This window comes from Thermobia domestica, chromosome 1 (assembly GCF_964235325.1).
Source record: "Thermobia domestica chromosome 1, izTheDome1.hap1.1, whole genome shotgun sequence".
NCBI classification, from domain to species: domain Eukaryota; kingdom Metazoa; phylum Arthropoda; class Insecta; order Zygentoma; family Lepismatidae; genus Thermobia; species Thermobia domestica.
The window spans coordinates 335,511,232-335,531,493 of NC_137454.1; the positions used below are offsets into that span (position 1 = coordinate 335,511,232).

At 35.8% G+C, this 20,262-nt stretch overlaps 1 protein-coding gene across 1 annotated transcript in view; it reads right to left on the minus strand.

Moving 5' to 3' along the window:
• spel1 (DNA mismatch repair protein spel1) overlaps nucleotides 1-20,262 on the minus strand; it is a 275,109-nt gene that overhangs the window by 227,348 nt on the left and 27,499 nt on the right. Inside the window, exon 2 of the mRNA XM_081729493.1 lies at nucleotides 13,431-13,480. Coding sequence (XP_081585619.1) covers nucleotides 13,431-13,480 — 50 coding nt within the window. The remainder of the gene's footprint in view (nucleotides 1-13,430; nucleotides 13,481-20,262) is intronic.

The window sequence follows — 20,262 nt, forward strand, 5'->3', positions numbered from 1 at the left end:
ACAATTATTTTTCTACAATTTAAATAAAACTTTAACAACATCATGTTAATGAATCACTTAGTACATCCAATCAAAGATGTACAGAAATATTATCGTAGAGAACTCAATATGTAAACATTATTGCAAACATAGTAAGTTGTTATTTTTAAATTAACTTCACAAGAATAGGTCTTACCTGAACATCTACCACTATTTGCAATTTTATTAATAACTGTATTTCGCAAAATAATTCATGTATAGCAACAAGTTTGAATGAATGGAACGGTGGTTCAAACTAGAAGGAAAAATATATTAAAAAAAAAAAAAATACGGAGTACCGATACCACTTTTTCACCAATTCCGATACCGATACTGAAGAGGCCGATACTGATACTTTTGGACACATTTCTTATATATTATCAGGAATTTTCAGAATAATGAAATGATCAACATTGTAATAGTGTATATTAGATATAAGGCCAAAATTTGACATACAAAGGCAAAAAGCACAATTTCATATTAGGTAACACACAAAAAATATATTTCCTCTAAACTAAATACAGCTCACATAAAATTAACTAAAACGCAGAAAATTCTTACATAGTGTAGACTTAATTCTAAGAGTCAGTGATTGATATTTAGAGTGATAATGTACTTTGATAGTTACACTGTATTTACAAGTCTATATTACAATTGATGATAATTTAGATCAACTTTAAGTCTAAAAGAAATCGATGAAATATAAGTGTCACTGTTAATATTTAAAAAAAATGAAAATAGTTCGGAAAATGTCTCGGTAAATATCGGTGTCCATCTGCCGATACCGATAAATTTTCCGTGGCCGATATCACCAATACCGCTATATCGGCACATCCCTACAAAATTTAGCATCTTGACGGGAGCGAAACAGCAGAAATTCACAACTTCGTGTTCTTAGTAGATCTAACTTTGCTTTTCGAAGGACTAAAGGAAATAATGGATGTACGATGTAATGTTTTGTAAGGAACATAAATTTTAAGATAATTTTTATACAAATACATAGTTGGCTGATTGGTTAGGTTGGATTGGAGTTTGCAGCCTCTTTCAGCACCGACGCTATATAAGACGTGGGCCTACAGCGTAACGTGGGATTCAAGCTACATAAGCTCCCACCGTAAACAGAACCGGGATCTTCTACGCCGAATGCGAATACGCTAACAAGTAAAGGGTCCAAATGGATGAATGGAGTTGCGGGATGAGACATAGTGCACCTGATAGTGGGTGTGAAAATATGTGTATGTGCAAAGTTATAGCGGCTGAGCGCCATAAGAAACGGAGGGGGAGGGGGTCAAAGTTGGTGGGAGAAGAGCTATGCTATGTTATTGAAATACATCAAATAAACTGTTGAATCGTGAAAATAGTGAAAGATAGACAACGCAAACGGTGATAGTTTCACATATTGACAAAAGAAGAATGGACAGAGTAGATCACGAACCTCCGCCGCCATCTTGAAATTTGCCATTTTGAAATATGTGATATTTTTTGAAATGGAAAGGTAGTCATGTGATACATCAATTAGGGCCAACATGTTCTCAAAAAGTCAATTATGAACTTGATTGATCATTATCTGCATTTATTTGGAAGATTTAAGATCATCTTTATAGTTATTTACGAAAATCTAGGATACTGATACTCGTATATTGAAAGTTAGGATTATCACGAAAACACATGTTAGTTAAACAATCTACACGCCAAGAAAACTAACAGTGAAATTTGATATCCAAGTTGTATATTATTACATTATTATTTATGACATTACTTTCAATTTGCTTTATATAGTGTCGAAGAGAACTGTTCCGGTCTGGAAGAACCGCTTCAGCTTTATTATTATTATTATTATTATTATTATTATTATTATTGCTTTGTTTCTCGTGCTTTTGGTCGAAAACAATGTGAAGTTTATATAGCTACCTTTCGTTAAATGACATACTTAATAATATAGACCATAACACAATAAAATTTGGTAGATTGGAATGCAATTATTACGTACTGTACATAAACCACAATATTTTTCACCACTTGAAATATTTTTCACTCAACTTTTTTTGTCCACCTTCGTAAGCAATAGCAATTTGGGATTGGGATGAGTGTAGCATGTGATATCTAAACGAAAAGTGGTTCGCAAGTTCGGAAGTTGCAATCATGATCCATCATCGGAGGACACAGTAATCAAGTCCTGTGCCAACATTATCACAATAATCGAAGACTTCATATTGCAAACAAACTGATCAAATACAATGCGGCACGACTCGAAAGCCACCTCACCCGATAACTTATTTTCCGCTACAACTTCATTGCTCTATTCGACTGCAGTAGGTGGACAAAGAAAGTTGAGTGAAAAATATACAAGTGGTGAAAAATATTGTGGTTTACGTACAGTACGTAATAATTCCTTTCGAATCTATCAGATTTGTTGTGTTATGGTCTATATTCGTATGTCATTTAACGAAAGGTAGCTATATAAACTCCACACTGTTTACGACCAAAAGCACAAGAAACAAAACCACTGAAGCTGTTCTTCCAGACTGGAACAGTTCTCTTTGGCGTTATATGAAGCAAATTGAAAGTAATGTCATGAATAATAATGTAATAATATACAACTTGGATATCAAATTTCACTGTTAGTTTTATTGGCTTGTAGATTGTTTAACTGACATGTGTTTTCATGATAATCCGAACTTTCAATATACGAGTATCAGTCTCCTAGATTTTCGTAAATAACTATAAAGATGATCTTAAGTCTTCCAAATAAATGCAGATAATGATCAATAAAGTTCTTAATTGACTTTTTGAGAACATGTTGGCCCTAACTGATGTATCACATGACTACCTTTCCATTTCAAAAACTATCACATATTTCAAAATGACGGATTTCAAGATGGCCGCGGAGGTTCGTGACCTACTCTGTTCATTCTTCTTTTGTCAATATGTGAAACTACCACCGTTTGCATTGTCTATCTTTCACTATTTTCACGATTTAACAGTTTATTTGATGTATTTCAATAATATAACATAGCCCTTCTCCCACCAACTTTGACCCCCTCCCCGTCCGTTTCTTATGGCGCTCAACTTTGCACATACACATATTTTCACACCCTCTGTCAGATGCACTATGTCTCATCCCGCAACTTGATTCATCCATTTAGACCATTTACTTGTAAGCATATAGCCACGAGGAACTCAACAAGTACATAAATGCCAAAAACCTTTCCAAAATTGCTTTACAATTAAGAATTTAGCAGATTAGCTATAATATTTTGTGCGTTTTCTCTAGGTGTTTTAAATTTGTGTTTTATAAAAACAGCATAACATATCTATAGGTAGAGACACGTTTTCTTGGTGACACGCGAAAACGCGAAATGTATCAATCTTGCATGTAAATGTTGTGTACCTAAAACATATATTTTTTCACTATTTGTTAGACCATATAACGCTTGCGATTAAACGCGAAATTCTGTCGAATTAGCGAAATTTGCAACATGTCTCGATATTCCACGAAATTTACGCAAAAGTGACGATTTTTCGATGCTTTTACGAATTATTCATTACTATGATTTCTCTCTTCTGCATACTTGACCGTGAGTAAACGCTACTAGTTCGTCATTTGTTTACCACAATGAAATATGGGGCTGCCGGATATCTGCCACCAGCCCTCCCTCATTTTGTCTGTTTTCTTGGCTGCAACGAATATGGTCCCCAGTTTTGCCTCATGTACTTCTGAACGCAAAGAAACCGGGGTATAATTCCGAAACTCACATGCTTCGATATAGCGCAAGAATTTAAAGATCATGGTTACTACGTTTTTGATGCACGTCAAAAAATAGTTATGTGTAAATTTTGTAATATTAGACTAAGCTGGAAGCGACGCGATTCATGTGTGAAGCACAATGAAAGCGAAAATCAGAAAAAGAATTTGTTGTTTTGTGAAAATGGTGCGAAAAGACAAATATCAGTGGAGGAGTCTCTCAATATTGCAGAGGCAAAGAAAAATACTGAGAAATTTGTGTTTTCAACAGTTCAAGGCCTTTCTGAATGGTGGATGAGATCTTTAAGACATTGACATCATTATTTAATCTTCCCTAGCTCAAAGTTGCAAAACCTGATAGTAAGTTTTCTAGCAATGTGATAAAAATTCCCATTTTGAGAAAATAGACCACAATGATTTTTTGAAATTTTACATGTCGTTACAAAATGAGCTCCAAACGGTATCTACTGGTGAAGTGGATAGTGTGGAAGGAGTATGCGGGGTATGTTAGATCAGCATTCAGAAATCGCTGGAAAGTGTCTCTAATTAAAGTACATATCAGTTTCAAATGTTGATGTGGAGAGGGCTCTCTCTTCTTACAATGACATACTTACAGATAAAAGAAGATATTTAACACCAGAAAACATTGAAACAATGCTTACGTGCTATTTGCATAAGTAAACTGTGAATACGAAAGTTATTTTTTTCTATTAATGTTCTTTTTTAATGATACTTTTATTCAATGAGGATGCTTAGTGTTATTTTTTAGAAACTCAAATACTGTTTAATATAGTCATGCATGAGCTTATGATGATAAGTAGAAATTGAGGTGAAATATAAAGTAGCTAATTGTAATTACCAAGAAAAATAGTGTTCTTACATTTAAATTCTATTCGCCGATTTTATCCCGCTTTACACATATTTTTATAACGAAATTACGAATTCTTATTTACCACAAAATCGTGTCTCTATCTATAAGCAATTGCATATTGATTCCTTCTAATTGTTAATTTCTGACTAGGAAATTAATACATACGAAACAGAAATATAATTTTCTATAATCAACACAAGATATTACTACAAGACAGGTAAATACACTGCTGAAGAGACGTTAAACTCCAAACTAACCAAAAACGTATATTACTGCTCTTGGGGGTACTATTGACCCCGTGCATACGAGAAAAGACAGAGTAAGACAATGACTACTTCTGTGGTAAGAATATATGTCCAAACAAAAAATTAACATACATAGACAAAAAAGAAACAGAAACTATATTGTGTAAAATCTCGATGGAGTCTATCATGTTACGATATCAATGTTTTACACTGAAGAGAAGTTTGTAACTGGCTAGAGATGAAATTCTGAATGCTAAATGTGTGTTTTGCTCAACGTGTTTAAGAATCTACATAGGTATATATTTGTATGTTGCAAAGGTCTGAATTTCAGAAATATTGACGAGTTGTTGCTGTCTGTGAAGTTCATATACATGGTGTTAAGGAACTACACCGACAAACTTAAAGAGGTGATTCCTCACATCAAAATAAGAAAAAAAAAAAAAAAAAAAGTTCATATGGACCCATGGCGAAAAGTGCATAGTTTCAGAGCTAGGCCTGTTCAAAATCGTGAAGAAGCCAAATTTCAAGAGGCCCTATTTCGAATTCGAGAGACTATGAGTGGTTGTCCTTGTCAGCGTAAAGGAAGTCATGCATACGCAATTTAAAAATGCATGTTTCATTAATGTTCAATGGGTGTACGTATTATTCCCTGCAGGGTGAAATTCCCAGACATGCCATCAACCGAATTTTCCGATATGCTCTGACTTTATGATTGGTCCAAAGTAAGCAAACGATAAGTCTTGATAGCAATGAACATGGAATCCTTTAGCGCAATGTCGGAAGTGTTAAGGATCGTCAGCAGCATGGTTTCCCGTACTCAGGAAAACGCATGGTGCGAAGTTTTTTCTTTCACGCTTATAAGTGAAGAAAACGTGAAATATACCGTGAGGAAATACATATCATAACACGTTACTCCGAACACAAAGAAACATGGAGCTGCCGGTTTCTAACACTTCTGCTTCCCTCCGAAGCATTGGAATCCATTGTTGTCAAAGTTTACCTCTTGTCTACTTTGGACCCTTCTTGAAATCAGAGTATATCTGAAAACTCTATTGAAAACATATCTGAAAATTACACCCTGTAGGGAATAACCTTTACACCTATTGACAATTGATGAAATATGCACTTTTGGATTGTGTATGCCCGGCTTCCTTTACGCTGATAACAAACACCATCCACAGTCTCTCAAATTCGAAATAGGACCTCTTGAAATTTGGCTTTTTCATGATTTTGGACAGCCCTAGCTCTGAAACTACACTTTTCGCCATAGGTCCATATGAACTTCTTCTCTTATTTTGATGTGAGGAATCATCTCTTAAAGTCTGTCGATATAGTTCATTAACACCTTGTATAAAAAAAGGGTCAAGATGTGTCTACATGTTATTGTATATTGATTTAGTTACAATTTATAGGTGACACGAGTACGATAATTTTACATCTTGCTTCTCATTATTAGCTATATCATATATAGTCCAGTGCAATTACGGCAAAAATTGATCAAACTTAGACATTTAAAATGAAAAGATGAAACCTGTTGGAAGATGTTCCACGTACCAGTCTTATTACCCTGGAAAACTTCCAAAAAATCCAGCTGCGGGTTTTCCGCCATTTTGAATAAATAGTCTGCCATCTTTGATTTCTCGCATACACTTTGTTTATGCCACATAACTTCTAAACTAATTAACGTAGAAGGATCATTCTTTATTATAGGCAATGTAACAAGTTGTTATCACTTTTTCCAAGTAACCATTTTTGCATAATTTTGGAATAAAGTGAAAAATTGTGATCTGTATTAGGGGACATACTCTTCTCGTTGCCTCAATACAACTTAAGAGTAGAAATATGAAATGAATGAAAAAAAAAAAAAAAAAAAAAAAAGTGCTCGAATAAAAGTTGTTGGAAATTTCATAAGCTTTAAAACGATGTACATGATATATTGTTATATATAATGTCAGAGATGCTCAATGAAGCTTCAAACGTCATCGGAGTGCCCATAATTTCTGTAGAAACATATGAAGGAATAATTTAACGTAAAGAAAGAGATATTTAGTGATTTGAGACGGCTTTTCATGGCAATTTCCGGTAAGTATCAACAGGTTTGGAACTCCGGCTAGTTTAATAAATAGTTCGTAAAGAGTGGCGTCGCCAGGGAGTGCGCAAGAATCCTGGAAGCAGACTTGCGCATTATCTTTCTGTATATGTCCATTGAAATTAGTGTTTGAGATAAACGTTTAAAAAGAAAGACAGAAAGAAAAAAAAAGAGATGAAATCTGTTGAAATACCAGGACCTTGGAAGAGAAAGGGCGAATTGGGGAGTTGAGAAATCAATCTGAAAGTTTTGCAAGTACTTCAAGATAGCAAGGGCAAATCTTTGTTTATCTAGAAACTGTGAGAATACTAAGGGCGAACCAGGGCAAAACGCGATATTTATGTGTTGTCCAGAACTGTCTGATGCGAGTAAAAACAAACAAACAAACAAAAAATCGATTTTTTGAGTTCGCTCTTTCTCCTCCAAGGTCCTGATACGTTTTACTGAGGTTGTTATCCTGCAAATAATCCAGTTGCAGGTTTTCCGCCAGTTGCAGATTTTGAATAAATAGTCCAGTGCAATTACGACAAAAATCAATCAAACTTACAGATTTTTCTTTCAAAAAAGATTAAACCTGTTAATATGTTCTACGTATTCATATTATACTAAAACAGTCCCAAAACTATAGCTGCTGGTTAACAAACAAAACTCTAGGCATCACGAATCAAGTGGAATTCCTAGAAAAATAAATTAAGGTATTTTAAGGACAGGATAGGGAGTGTACCTACTGGACTCGCAATGCAATATCAATGCATATAGGAAATTGGCCTACTTCTTGTTAGTTTTCTTGATTGGAGTCACGCCGTGGTGCCAGCATCACCCCAAGCTATTGTCCATCTAAATACTGGAGAGAAAAGTGTACGAAATGATTTGATTTGTTGTCTTCAAGAGGACAAACCACACTGCAACATCTCCAGCAGTATGAACTGGCGCATTGTTTTCTTGGAAAATAGCGTTATTGGCTGGAAACATCATCTGGATCATATGATGGACTGTTGAAAAGTTATTCAAAATGGCGTCCTATCAAGTATTGCTTGAGTTTGGAGAATGAGTAATAGTCTGGCTGAGCTATGTCTGGGGTATAAGGATGATCTAAACATTGATACTCTAGATCATACATTGTCTATTGCGTTTGCACTCCTCGATGGACAGAAGCATTGTCCTGAAGGAACAGAATTCCTTTTTTCAGTTTTCTGCGGCATAGCACTTTCTATTTATTTTTCAGTTTTGTGACTACCTGGGGCAGGTAGTCTATGAGTACGATTCCATTCTTATCCTAGAAGAATATTTCAGATACCTTCCCAGCCGACTTCTGTCTCTTGAAAGATAAGACAAAAGGTACAAACGGAAGACCAACTAGCTAGACGATAAATGAATTGGGTAGACTAAAACAAATATCAGTAGGAAGGTAGGATAAGGGTATGAGCAAAAATGGAATACATTTTGTTGATTGGCTAATTTTGTTGCAAAGTGATTGCAAATATCCACAAAGTGGAAGAAATTTTTAATATTTTCGTTTCCATATCTTTCCTTAGTCTATTTTCTTCAACACTATTTCAGTATCCCAAGACTTTTCAGCCCTGCTCTTATATCTGTTCTGATGCAGCTCTCACCAAAATGGGTTCTCAGAAATGTCAGTAGACCCAAACTGTGGAAAAACGAGGGTAGCAAGGGGAATCATCTTCAACTTTGACTGCAATACCGACCAATTTCTGTAACGAACAGTAATCATGGACGAAACATGGTTGCACCACTACGATCCTTAAACGAAACAACAGTTAATGGAGTTGCGGCACTCAGGTTGCCGTCACCCCAAGAAGTTCGAGACAGAAGTCGGCTGGGAAGGTGTCTGAAATATTCTTCTAGGATAAGAATGGGATCGTACACATAGACTACCTGCCCTAGGTACTCTCAAAACTGAAAAAAAAAGAAGAAAAGAAAGTGCTATGCCGCAGAAAACTGAAAAAAGGAATTCTCTTCCTTCAGGACAATGCTTCTGTCCATCGAGGACTGCAAACTCAACAGACAATGTATGATCTAGGGTATCAATGTCTAGATCATCTTCCTTATACCCCAGACGTAGCTCAGCCAGACTATTACTCTTTCTCCAAACTCAAGCAACACTTGACAGGACGCCATTTTGAATCTGATGAGGTGATTAGTGCTACGGAACAGTCTTCAGATATTTTTTTTTTTTTTAACTGGTCTGTAAAAATTGGAGCCCTGTGCAAAGAAGTGTATTAAAGTTTAGGGGCAGTATGAAAAATAACTGTAAAATTTCATCATTCCACGTGTACTTCTTCTGGGTTGGGTTACGAACTTTTCAGCAGTTCATCATATGATCCAGATGATGTTTCCAGCCAATAACGCTATTTTCCAAGAAGGCAATGTGCCAGTTCATACTGCTGGAGATGTTGCAGTGTGGTTTCATGATTATCGGGATGAACTATAGACCTGAACATCAGTGATGAGTTTTGGAGCTGGGACTCTGAAGCATGTCTCTCTTCCAACTTCGCTAACAACACTGAGTACTGCACCACACGGAAGTTATACAATGTGTATTCATTCCACAACGAATCAGAGCTGTTGTGGTGATTAACGATGATTCACGCCGTGAGTCAGATGCATTTTCTACAGGTTTGTCCATTATTTTAATAAGCATCTTTTTATTACCAGAACACACACGAAACAATTACATATTTTTAAAAACTAACCGAACCTGCGCTCTCTACACAGCGCATCATTTACATATGAGCATGAATCTCCTTGTCATTCCTCACAACATATGTACATGTCGAGCTCTTTCATAACTAAGCGGTTAGCGTACTCGCCTTTGGCATGGGAGACTCGGGTTCGATTCCCGGCGGGAGCTCATATGGTTCAGATTCCACGTCTGGTCCCGTCTCATATAGCTTCGCTGCTGAAAGGGACGTTAAACTCAAAATCAACTCAATACGTACATGTCCCTTTACAGACACAAGTGAAAGACGTCTTGAAACAAATCGGCAAGGGGTATCATAAAGGGGAGATTTTTTCGATTATTTTTTCAGTATCTCGCACCGTTTGCAAGATTTGAGATTTGACTTCCGGTTGGAGTTTTTAATTCATATATGATCAGTATTTTCTTTCTTCATGCATGCAGTAAGTATATAATAAGCAAACACATTACACACACAATCAATTTATAATGTCAGTGATATATGGTGTTCATTGGGAAAAACTCTCCAACAATAAAGATTCATCTCAGACTGGAGAAATGGTTATCCTTCGTTCTTCATTATCATTTGGCCATGAAACAAACGCTGGAGAGATATACTAACCCCGTATACAAATGTGTGGTTTTAGAATGTATAGCTCGTAGGATATGATGCTTTACTTTTTTTTTTAAATTTCAACACTTCCAGTGTATCCCTAAAAATGTAATAAAGAAATAACGGCTATTTTTTAAAAATGTTTAATTAGAACTGAACACACAAAATTTGCAATCGCCAATACACAAAATTTGCAATCGATCAGTGAAAACGGCATCCTTCTAGAGCCTATGATTCCCGAGATCTCACTGTCGAAAGGATTGGCAACAAACATATAAATTTTTCTTGAGCACAAACATATAAACCTAGCATTTTAATATATAAATATAATAAGCACTCTCGCTCGGTTCAAAATCTCTTGTCGTCGCGAATTCTGTCGAAGAATTTGAAGCTTAAAATATATAAAACGATAATCATGCCTGTTGTCCTGTATGGTTGCGAAACATGGTCGCTTACTCTGAGGGAAGAACATAGACTGAAAGTATTTGAGAACAGGATCCTGAGAAGAATATTCGGACCCAAGAGGAACGAGAATGGGGAATGGCGGAAACTTCATAACGAGGAACTACATAGTTTATACGGTTTACCCAACATTGTTAGGGTCGTCAAGTCTAGGAGGCTTAGGTGGGCAGGTCATGTAGCTAGAATGGAAGAAAGTAGAAGCGCTTTCAAAGTCTTGACTGGAAGACCCATAGGAAAACGACCATTAGGAAGACCTAGGCGCAGATGGGAGGATAATATTAAGATGGATCTCGCAGAGATAGGAATACAAAGTTGAAACTGGATGCAATTAGCTAAGGATAGAAGTCAGTGGAGAGCTTGTGTGAATCCGGCATTGAACCTCCGGGTTCCATAGGCCATAGAGTTAGTTAGTTAGTTAAGCACTCTCGCTAAAGAGTTTATCAGATAGGAAGAAAAGCAAAAAGAAATATTAAAAAAACAGAAATATAGCAGAGAAGCGTGTATGCGCGTAGTGTCCATAGCGAAAGGGATCATAATGTTTATTATTATTCTCCTATAATATATTTCCCATTCCACTGCGGAATTTCTTTATTCTAACTACATAAGTTTAACACTAATTTCCCTAAAAATTACTTGATTTTCATTAAGCACAGCATGACTTTGCTGAAAATGAAAAATAGCCCCTGCTGCTTCGGGATGAAATTAATTAAAGACAAGGATTTTAATTTTTAACAGCTTTTAAACATATTTAACGATAACTTTCCAATAATAAAAAGCACAACAACTACAGTTATCGTTAGTTTGATGATAATCGCCAATACCATGATGGTTTACAGCAGAGTAAATATACGTATTTGATTGGAAATGAGCTGGCATATAAATAATTTTAGTGCCAAATTATGCACTTCAGCGTAGAGAGTAACACATACAAAACTCGTCATTCAAAGATTTCGGGAAAAGCCACTATATTGAATTTTTGGCGGAACCTTCTGTATCTAGGTAAAAGAGTTTTGTTTGCATCTCCCAACTGTCGTGCCATAACGTGTTATACTTCGTCTGAAAGCTTATGAACATATATATATATATATATATAATCATATGCATCTGGTTTGTCAAATGAAGAAGAAAACGACAACAAAAGTGAAAAGAAATTAAATATATACATACAAACTGACTGACAAATCTGGCAAGACTGTCGTTGTGTGTACAATATCTTCAAATCAACTGAAGGTCATTTGTCGTTTACTTCAGCCAAGCATACACAATAATGGCTGATGTACGATAAATAGTTAGACGGAAAATAAAGGGTGGCTCAAAAGTAGGTATACAGACCTGCATTGATCAAGTATAATATTCTAGTTTATGGGCTTATTTGCTTCGGCTCTTCCGAGCTTAAGATGTAAGTAAAACACATTAAAAACAAATAATAAAGAAAATAAGTCTACCTGATAGATAACAATAAGAAATTATATAAAAAGCAATGAGTTTATCAGTAAAGGACTGTATACCTATTTTTGGGCCCCTCTATATTTCGTTACTTTTTTCTTCTTTCTTTCTTCGATTTTTAAGTGTGATTTGAATGTTGAGAGCATTCAATTCCGTTCATAATTTTTAGACAAACTGAAACATAAATTGTTTTAGTACCAAATTATACACAATACTATAGAGAAGAGATGGCCAACCCGTCGATCGCGGTCTACTAGTCAACTGGCAAGTCATGAGAAGTAGCCCGCGTGGTGTGTCGTATTCTGGATCGATCATTGTTATCATTCTATGATTTCGTCTAGCGATCATTTGAACAGTCGACTCAGTCTACATCTTTAGCGGACTAATTGGCAGTTACCTGGCAAAAATCTATTTGCTTACTTGCAAATCCTCTGGAGCATGCTAGAATGACTGTCAGATGGCAACAATGCCCCATCTTGAAAGTTGGTGATCTTACGATCGAATTCGATATGACTATAAATGCTGGTGGAGAGTGATTTGTAAGATTAGTTGCCCTACGAGCAATCGAGCTGACTTTGCTGCAGAGCGATTCCATTATCAAATAAACACAATTTTCAAATCAATTCTACCTACCTTGCCAAATTTTGATGAAATTTCGTACAGTTCTTGGTATCTCTAGCAAATTGCAAACCTTGATATTTCAGGTTGATATGTAAACTGATTTCGAAATTACAGGCCCCTAAAGTTCTAAAAATTTACAAAAAAAAAAAAAAAAAAAATGTTTAGGTGGCGTTTGTTAAACTGGTGTTTGTGGCTGATTTAAAAGACCCAGGACATTGGTTAAAGTATCATTTTAAAACTTATGGAAAGAGCTTTCAGATGGCATATAACAGTACAGATTTAATGTGTCTAGTTCCTGCTTGAATTTTCACTCACGTATAGATTTTTCTTTTTCCAAGTAGAGTTAGTTGATTCTAAAGAAATGTAGTTTAAAAAAAAAAAAAAGTAATTTCGCCAAGACAAATGAACGCATTTATTTCACATTGCCATACATTTTAATCTAGTGATCTTTAATCGATAATGGGACTGTGTACCACAGAAATCAGTTTACTGACTTTATATTCTATTGGTATTTCACTACTCATAATATAATATCACACGGAATTCAGATTTTTATGCTACCTACAACTCCAAAGAACTGAAGGAACTTACGAGCTAAATATCTTGCTCTATAATAACTTACCTCAGGCAAAGACTTGAAAAAGCTTACAAATCCTTGTTCCTGTGGTGCGTCTGAAAAAAAAAAATAAAAAAAAAATACTATTATTTTATCAAAAACTTATTCAGTTTAACAATAACAAACTGAATCCTAATTTTCGGACACAAGTAAGTTATATTCATGATTTTATTAATGCAATTCATCTGCAAACATATCTACTAACACTGTGCTTTTTTGCGCGGGGGGGGGGGGGGACTCAAAAAATTTGGATGAATGAGCAAGTTTTGCATACAATTATACAATTATTCTTTTTATTAAGAATAAAAAGGTTTCTGATGGTTTCTGGTGGAGAATCAAAGTGAAAATGCAGGTAAACGAAAATGGCAATATGGAAGATTATGAATTTATAAAGTGAGGCCCGACCCGAGTCGGAAATATGTTTTAACATTTAGGCCCGAGCCCGGCTCGAGCTCGTGCGATAATCAAATGAGCTCGAATTACAGAAACTTAATATTGAATGCAAAATTGCATTTTTATATAAAGCAACTAGAGGTTTAATTTTGAAGTTGTGCTTTAAAAGTTCTCCAGAAAGAACGGTCCAATAAATATCGTTGTACATTATATTTACAAAGTGAGGCCCGAGAAATATGGTTGTATATTTCAAAATTTACGGCCCGAGCCCGGAGAAATATCCTTTGTAGGCCCGGGCCCGTGCAGACCTCTACGTCCTAGCCGCACCGGCATACTGCTTCTCGTGAGATCAGTGAAGACAAAAGAATGTTGGATCTGATCAGAGGGATGATGAGTAATTGTTCGTACTCATCAGACGATGTTGGTATTACGACATCCACCCAGCGTCGTGAGAACAATTGGGGACCTACTTGATGCCACATATCTCAGAGGTGTAAGTGCCACAAGTCGGCTAATATCCCTGGTTTCTTAAGTGATGTTTTGCCAGGAGTTTAGTTTAAGATCAGGGCTCCCTAAGAGTCGTTGTGCCAGTAGTTTAAGATGTAATATAATATCTTGATATGTACCGTAGTAGCAGAGTAAAGATATACATACACTGTGTTAGTGAAATAGTTAAGCAATCTCCTGAGCTCATTTTGAGTTTAACGTCCCTTTCAGAAGCGAGGCTATATGAGACGGGACCTACTGATTAACGTGGAGTCCGAACCCCATGAGCTCCCACCGGGAATCGAACGCGGGTCTCCTACGCCAATTAAGCAATCTATTACCAAGTGTTCTATTGTATTTAGCTCTCCTTCCCTTAGAAATTACTTTTCCTTTGTTGACTATTTGAAGCAGTATTTGGATGCAACCTACGTCTCTTTAACTGTGATAGTATCTCGGGAGTACCAGGAACTGTAATATATTTGCTGGCCTGATACTGCTGCTGGCAAAAACAAGATATCGGCAAGACGTTAATGTTTCACCATTACGGAAGTTCAACACCTTGGTGCAAAGATATCACTTTCATGAACTAAAGCAACATCGTGAACAACTGGTCCAGGGTTCACTCTGAAATTCTTATATTTATCTTCCTGAAGTTTCATGACTAAGTAAATTAATTTTCCTTGACCCGCGACACCGCAAACACTACCATTTAGGTTTCGGCGTAGGAGACTCGGGTTAGATTCCCGGTGGGAGCTAATGTGGTTTGGATCTCACGTTAAGTTGTAGGTCCATATCTCATATAGTTTTGGAGCTGAACAGGGCCTTAAACTTCAAATCAACCAACCAAATATAATTTGTGGTTAGGTTTGGAAATAAATTATTTCTTTAATTGGCCTCCACAGTACAAGCTTACTTTCTTACTGTAAAATTTATTATTAGTCAAATTTCCTGCATAGATACCTAATCAGATGGTGAAAAGTATGAGTGAGAGAGTGCACAAAGCACGGAATCACACATAGAAGAATGCATTTCAAGATTAAAATAAATGTTGATACCCAAGTGGATGTCACAAGAGAGATGCAAGTATTTTGAAGAAGTTAAGAAAAGAAGAATACGAAGCCATCAAGGGAATATATATATATAGAGAGATGATGCTAAGTTTCAAGACGACGATAATGATTTACATAAGATGACTTTCGGAAAGACAATGTTAAGATAGAATGTTGTTGGATATGGAAATCAACATGTCAGGCAGAAAATGTTGCGTGAATTTGGCAAACACAGCAGAAAATAAAGAAGATACAGTTGTTTTTTAAGTAGTAAAATATGCGGCATTAATTACGAAGTATGTTGATGGATGAACATTCGTCGTCCAATATACCATCGTCAGACTTGACTATAGGAATAACAGTTGTTAATGGTAACGGATACTTGATATTAGTAGTTGTGAACCGTATCAATTGTATTCAGGTGTTTTGTCCGAATGGAAGCACGCAACAGATAAGTTAAGCAATGAAAGATACACCACTTGCTATATTACATCCTGTGTAGCTGTTAATAAGCATTATCCTGCTGATACATTGTTCTGGTGGATAACAGATTTTCTGAGGTGTCTTTTATAATACTAGGGTCAAATTTGGATCAATTCGGCCACAACTTAAACCTAATAATTTATTTATTTACCGGTGAACTTTTATTTTATGATAGAATAGGTATGATGTATTTTTATACAAGATATATGTAGGGGCACGAGTTTTTCGCACTAAGAATTTGAAAATTTCGCGTTTCGTTTCTCATATTTCGCGTTTTCCAAATAAAGTTTCGCATTTTGTAGCTCTCGTGGAAAAGATATTCCATGACATTTTTTAAAACTGTTCCTTTTATTTATAGATCACTACAGAAATAAACCATTAATAACCTAAAAACAAAATACACTGAATATTTCACTTGACATTGTAAATTTCACTTATAGATTATTTAAAAAAAAAATCAAACTGAAGGAAAATCAATCATTACTATGAGTATGAAAGTTTTGCTGTCTTCTGAAAACATATAGGCACAAGTTACATTTAAGTATTAAACATAAGCATGTTATATGTTTCCACATTTTCCTCCTTCACTGTTGTACATTTCTCACTTACCATCAGTCCATACTTATGTTTCTCTCAGAATTGGCACTACTTGTTGGACATATGTAACTGCATTTACAACAAACTTCGAACAATTATCAGTTCGGAATTCCCCCATCCATCTGCGATGGTGATAGCTAACGCGCAACAAGTTCTCTATAGCCGAATGCAAATCACCCAAATTCACCGTTCACACCACATTATACAGTTCCGTGAGCGGAAAACTAGCGTTTTTAAATTAATGAAAACGTATTTCTAAAATTTCGCGTTATCTCGCGTATTGTTAGAAATTTCGCGCAAAACTGCCAATTTCGCGTTTTATAGCGCAACGGAAACCATTGAAAATACACACAGAATATCATAAAAGTCAAGAAACTGAAAATTACTTAATTCTGACGCATTTAGTTTTATCACACACTGCGAAAAACTCGTACCTCTAGATATATGATATTCATTTAGTACAAAGTTTAGCGAATTTGGAATAGTATTTCAACTGTTTATTGTTCAACAGTGGCTACAAAAATTACGACGAAGAATTCCCTGACTTCCCGTTTTCCAAGTTATCTCTTTTGTGTAAATAGATACACCAAACTTTCCCATGTTGATGGAAAAAAAAAAAAACACCATGAATATATGACGATGGTGATACATAAATCACAATCTTATATTATGAAATTACAGAACACTTACCTAATAAAATTTCCTGCACAAAGCAAGAAACTGAATATTTCCCTAAAGCTTATATCTGCAACTTTAGTCACATGATGAAAGCTTCGTTATATATGAAAGGAAAACGCACAGTGAGATATTTTTCGAAAAAAGGTGGATGTATCGACATAGAACTACCTACGGAATTTAACGACATATCTTTACAAAAAAATATTAATAGTACTATATAATTCATTTCTCTGCTTCAAATACTTCAAGGTTCCACCTGCTTTTTTACATCAATGCTAGATGCATCCATGTGCTTCTACACCACGTGCTAGATATGAACACTCCGCAGACGACATTCACAAAAAGGACATCGTCTACCATCGTTACCAGTGGGCAAGTGACGGAGATCAACGAACATAGCCGACATTTTAGGATAAAAGAGGAGAGCGCACCATAGCATACATCAATCTCGTCCGGTTGATCAAACCAGGGTGCGAAATCCTGGGGAAGATGATGGGAAATTCCCCCTCACTTACTGTTTTTTTGGAAAATAGTCCCCTCCACCGCAGTTACTGAGGGGAAGATAATATGCAGATATTTGTCAGAAGTCATACGTATTTCTTGAAAATGTAACGTAAGTTTCCCTACAAAATACTTTCAAAGGCACACGTACCCCATTAATACAAGTTCAAGACACTTATCAATATATTTCCAAATATTTCAGTTGGAAAAGTATAACGAAAGTCATCGAAGTGCAGTTAGTGTTAAGCGAAAAGAAAAATGCAGTGAATAATTAAACTGTACTTTGAACTGGCAACGCTGAAAACAAAATAGAGATGAGATCCGAAGTAACTATTCTTTTTTGCCTTCTACTACTAAGGTGATCATACTTGAGTGCGGTGTTATTGACTTCTTGAATGCAACAAAAATGAAACGTAGGAAGAGTGCTACGAATAACGTAATTATAAAATCCTTCAACGTTAATTCTGGGTCAGACAATAAAGCTTGCAAACTAAATAGTGGCATGTTACTAATAAGGGGTCCTATTCACGAACAAAAGCAGTGACGAATGCAGTAGTGGTGAAATGGCTGAAGGTGAAAAGAAGTGTTTTAGTGTAAATGTGATGGAAGCTTTTAAAATACATTTGTCAGAGAGTTCGGGTGACGGAAGTGATAACAATGTCAAGTAAAATGAACTAAAATGTAACATTGTTAGAACAAAGTCAACCGTCCATGGAATGGAAAAGATTTCAGAATTCGTGGAAACATGATAGATCATGGTTTATTTTCGAAATGAAAGCAGGACAGGAGGTGGTGATGTGTAATGTTTGTAAACTGCAAGCTTCTTTCGTGTGTAAAAGCAACAAGATTAAAACTGCCAATAATGACTTGCCGTGATCATCGAAAGGTGTTGCTTGGAAAAAGAAAAAGAAAAATTTGGATGCCGTATACAGACATGAACTAAGTTCAGTTCATCGGTTGTGCTTAGAAGCAGAAGTCAGAAAAAGGCACTGGAAAAAGCACAGAAACAGCACGGGAAACGTGTCTGAGAAAGCAAAAACAGCAATTGGATGTAAAGATAAAAGTATTTCGTACTGTCAGTGGCGTATTTACGATTTTGTTTCGGGGGAACTTTGCCTGAAAATGTGAAATTCTGCAAGATATTTCATATACTTTACTATACTAAGGAAGATTTCCGAAGGTCTTAAGCCAGGAAGCCCCCCCCCCCTTCCCTAAATACGCCACTGCGTACCATACTGTATATATTAATGCAAAGCAAGGTTGGAGTTTCAGGGATCACCCAGAACTGATTAAATTACAACGTGCAAATGGTTTAGACATGGGAACTCATTTTCATACAGACAAAAGTGCTACTTTGATAGTACATTTCATTACAGATCAGCTACACAAGAAATTGGTAACATTTTTGAAGTCTACTGATTGCTTCTCTATATCTGTTGATAAGTCTACAGATCGATTCTCTGAAAAGCATTTGATTTTGTATATTACGTACGTGGATGAGAGGAATATTGCTCGAAGTTGTTTTCATAAACTAGTACGCATCAAGAAAGCAGACGCAAAAGCAACAGAAATGAAAATCTTTGAAGCTTTTGCAAAGGATGTCATTGATTCTGATATTATTAAAGATAAACTTATGGGTTTTGGATCAAATGGCGTATCGGTTTTCATAGGTAAGCACGATGCAGCTGCTGCTCGCATTAGAAGAAATTTCGCTCCCCACTTAGTCAGTATTCATTGCATGGCTCATAGGCTTGATTTAGTAACAGAAAAAGTTTTAGTCGTGAACGCAGTACACCACTTCGAAAACCTGCTTGACGAACTTTATAAAGTCTTCAGTAAGCCTTCTGCATTTGCTCGCCTCGAAAACATTGCCAAAGTCATTGGCGAAGAAGGTGTTTTGAAAGTAAAGAAACTGTTTCGAATCCGTTGGATATCCAGTAAAAAAGATGTGCTCTTAGCCGTATATAGAGAGTATTCATCCATAATAGAGTATTTGTCTTCTGCCGAAGTGAGAAAAGAATCACGTGAACAAACGGTGGCAAAATTTGAAGGTTTGTATCGTAAGCTAACTTCAAGACAAACCATACTTGCGTTAGAATTGCTTTTAGACATTGCACATGTATTAACTACGGTCAGTACAACAATGCAAAAACAAATCTGTATTATATCGAGAAATAGAAACTCAGCTACATACTGCGTGCAGAACTCTTACTTAAAAAAAAAAAAAAAAAAAAAAAAAAAAAAAAAAAAAAAAAAAGAGAGAGAAAAAAAAGATGACGTTTATCTCACGAATTGCAAAGAGAAGTATCTGTGTTATTGTGTTGACTGACTCGACATCATTTCAATTCGAGCGAGTAAGATGTCAAATCTTACAAGGGATTTTAGATGAACTACGAAGATTTCCAGCAGATGAACTGATTTCCTGCTTCAAAGTATTCGATGAAACTTCAAGTTTTTTTTAAAAAAATAAAAAAATAAAAAAAAATGCCCATTGTAGGACAATTCTGATGTCTATAAGGCTGCTGAATTATTGGGTAAGATCCATCTGTAGCTGTAATGGAATGCAGACATTTGAAATCTGGTCTTAAATCTATTGATGATCTTTCCGTATTTAAACTGCTGTTGTGGAAAATAAAATCAGTTCCACTATC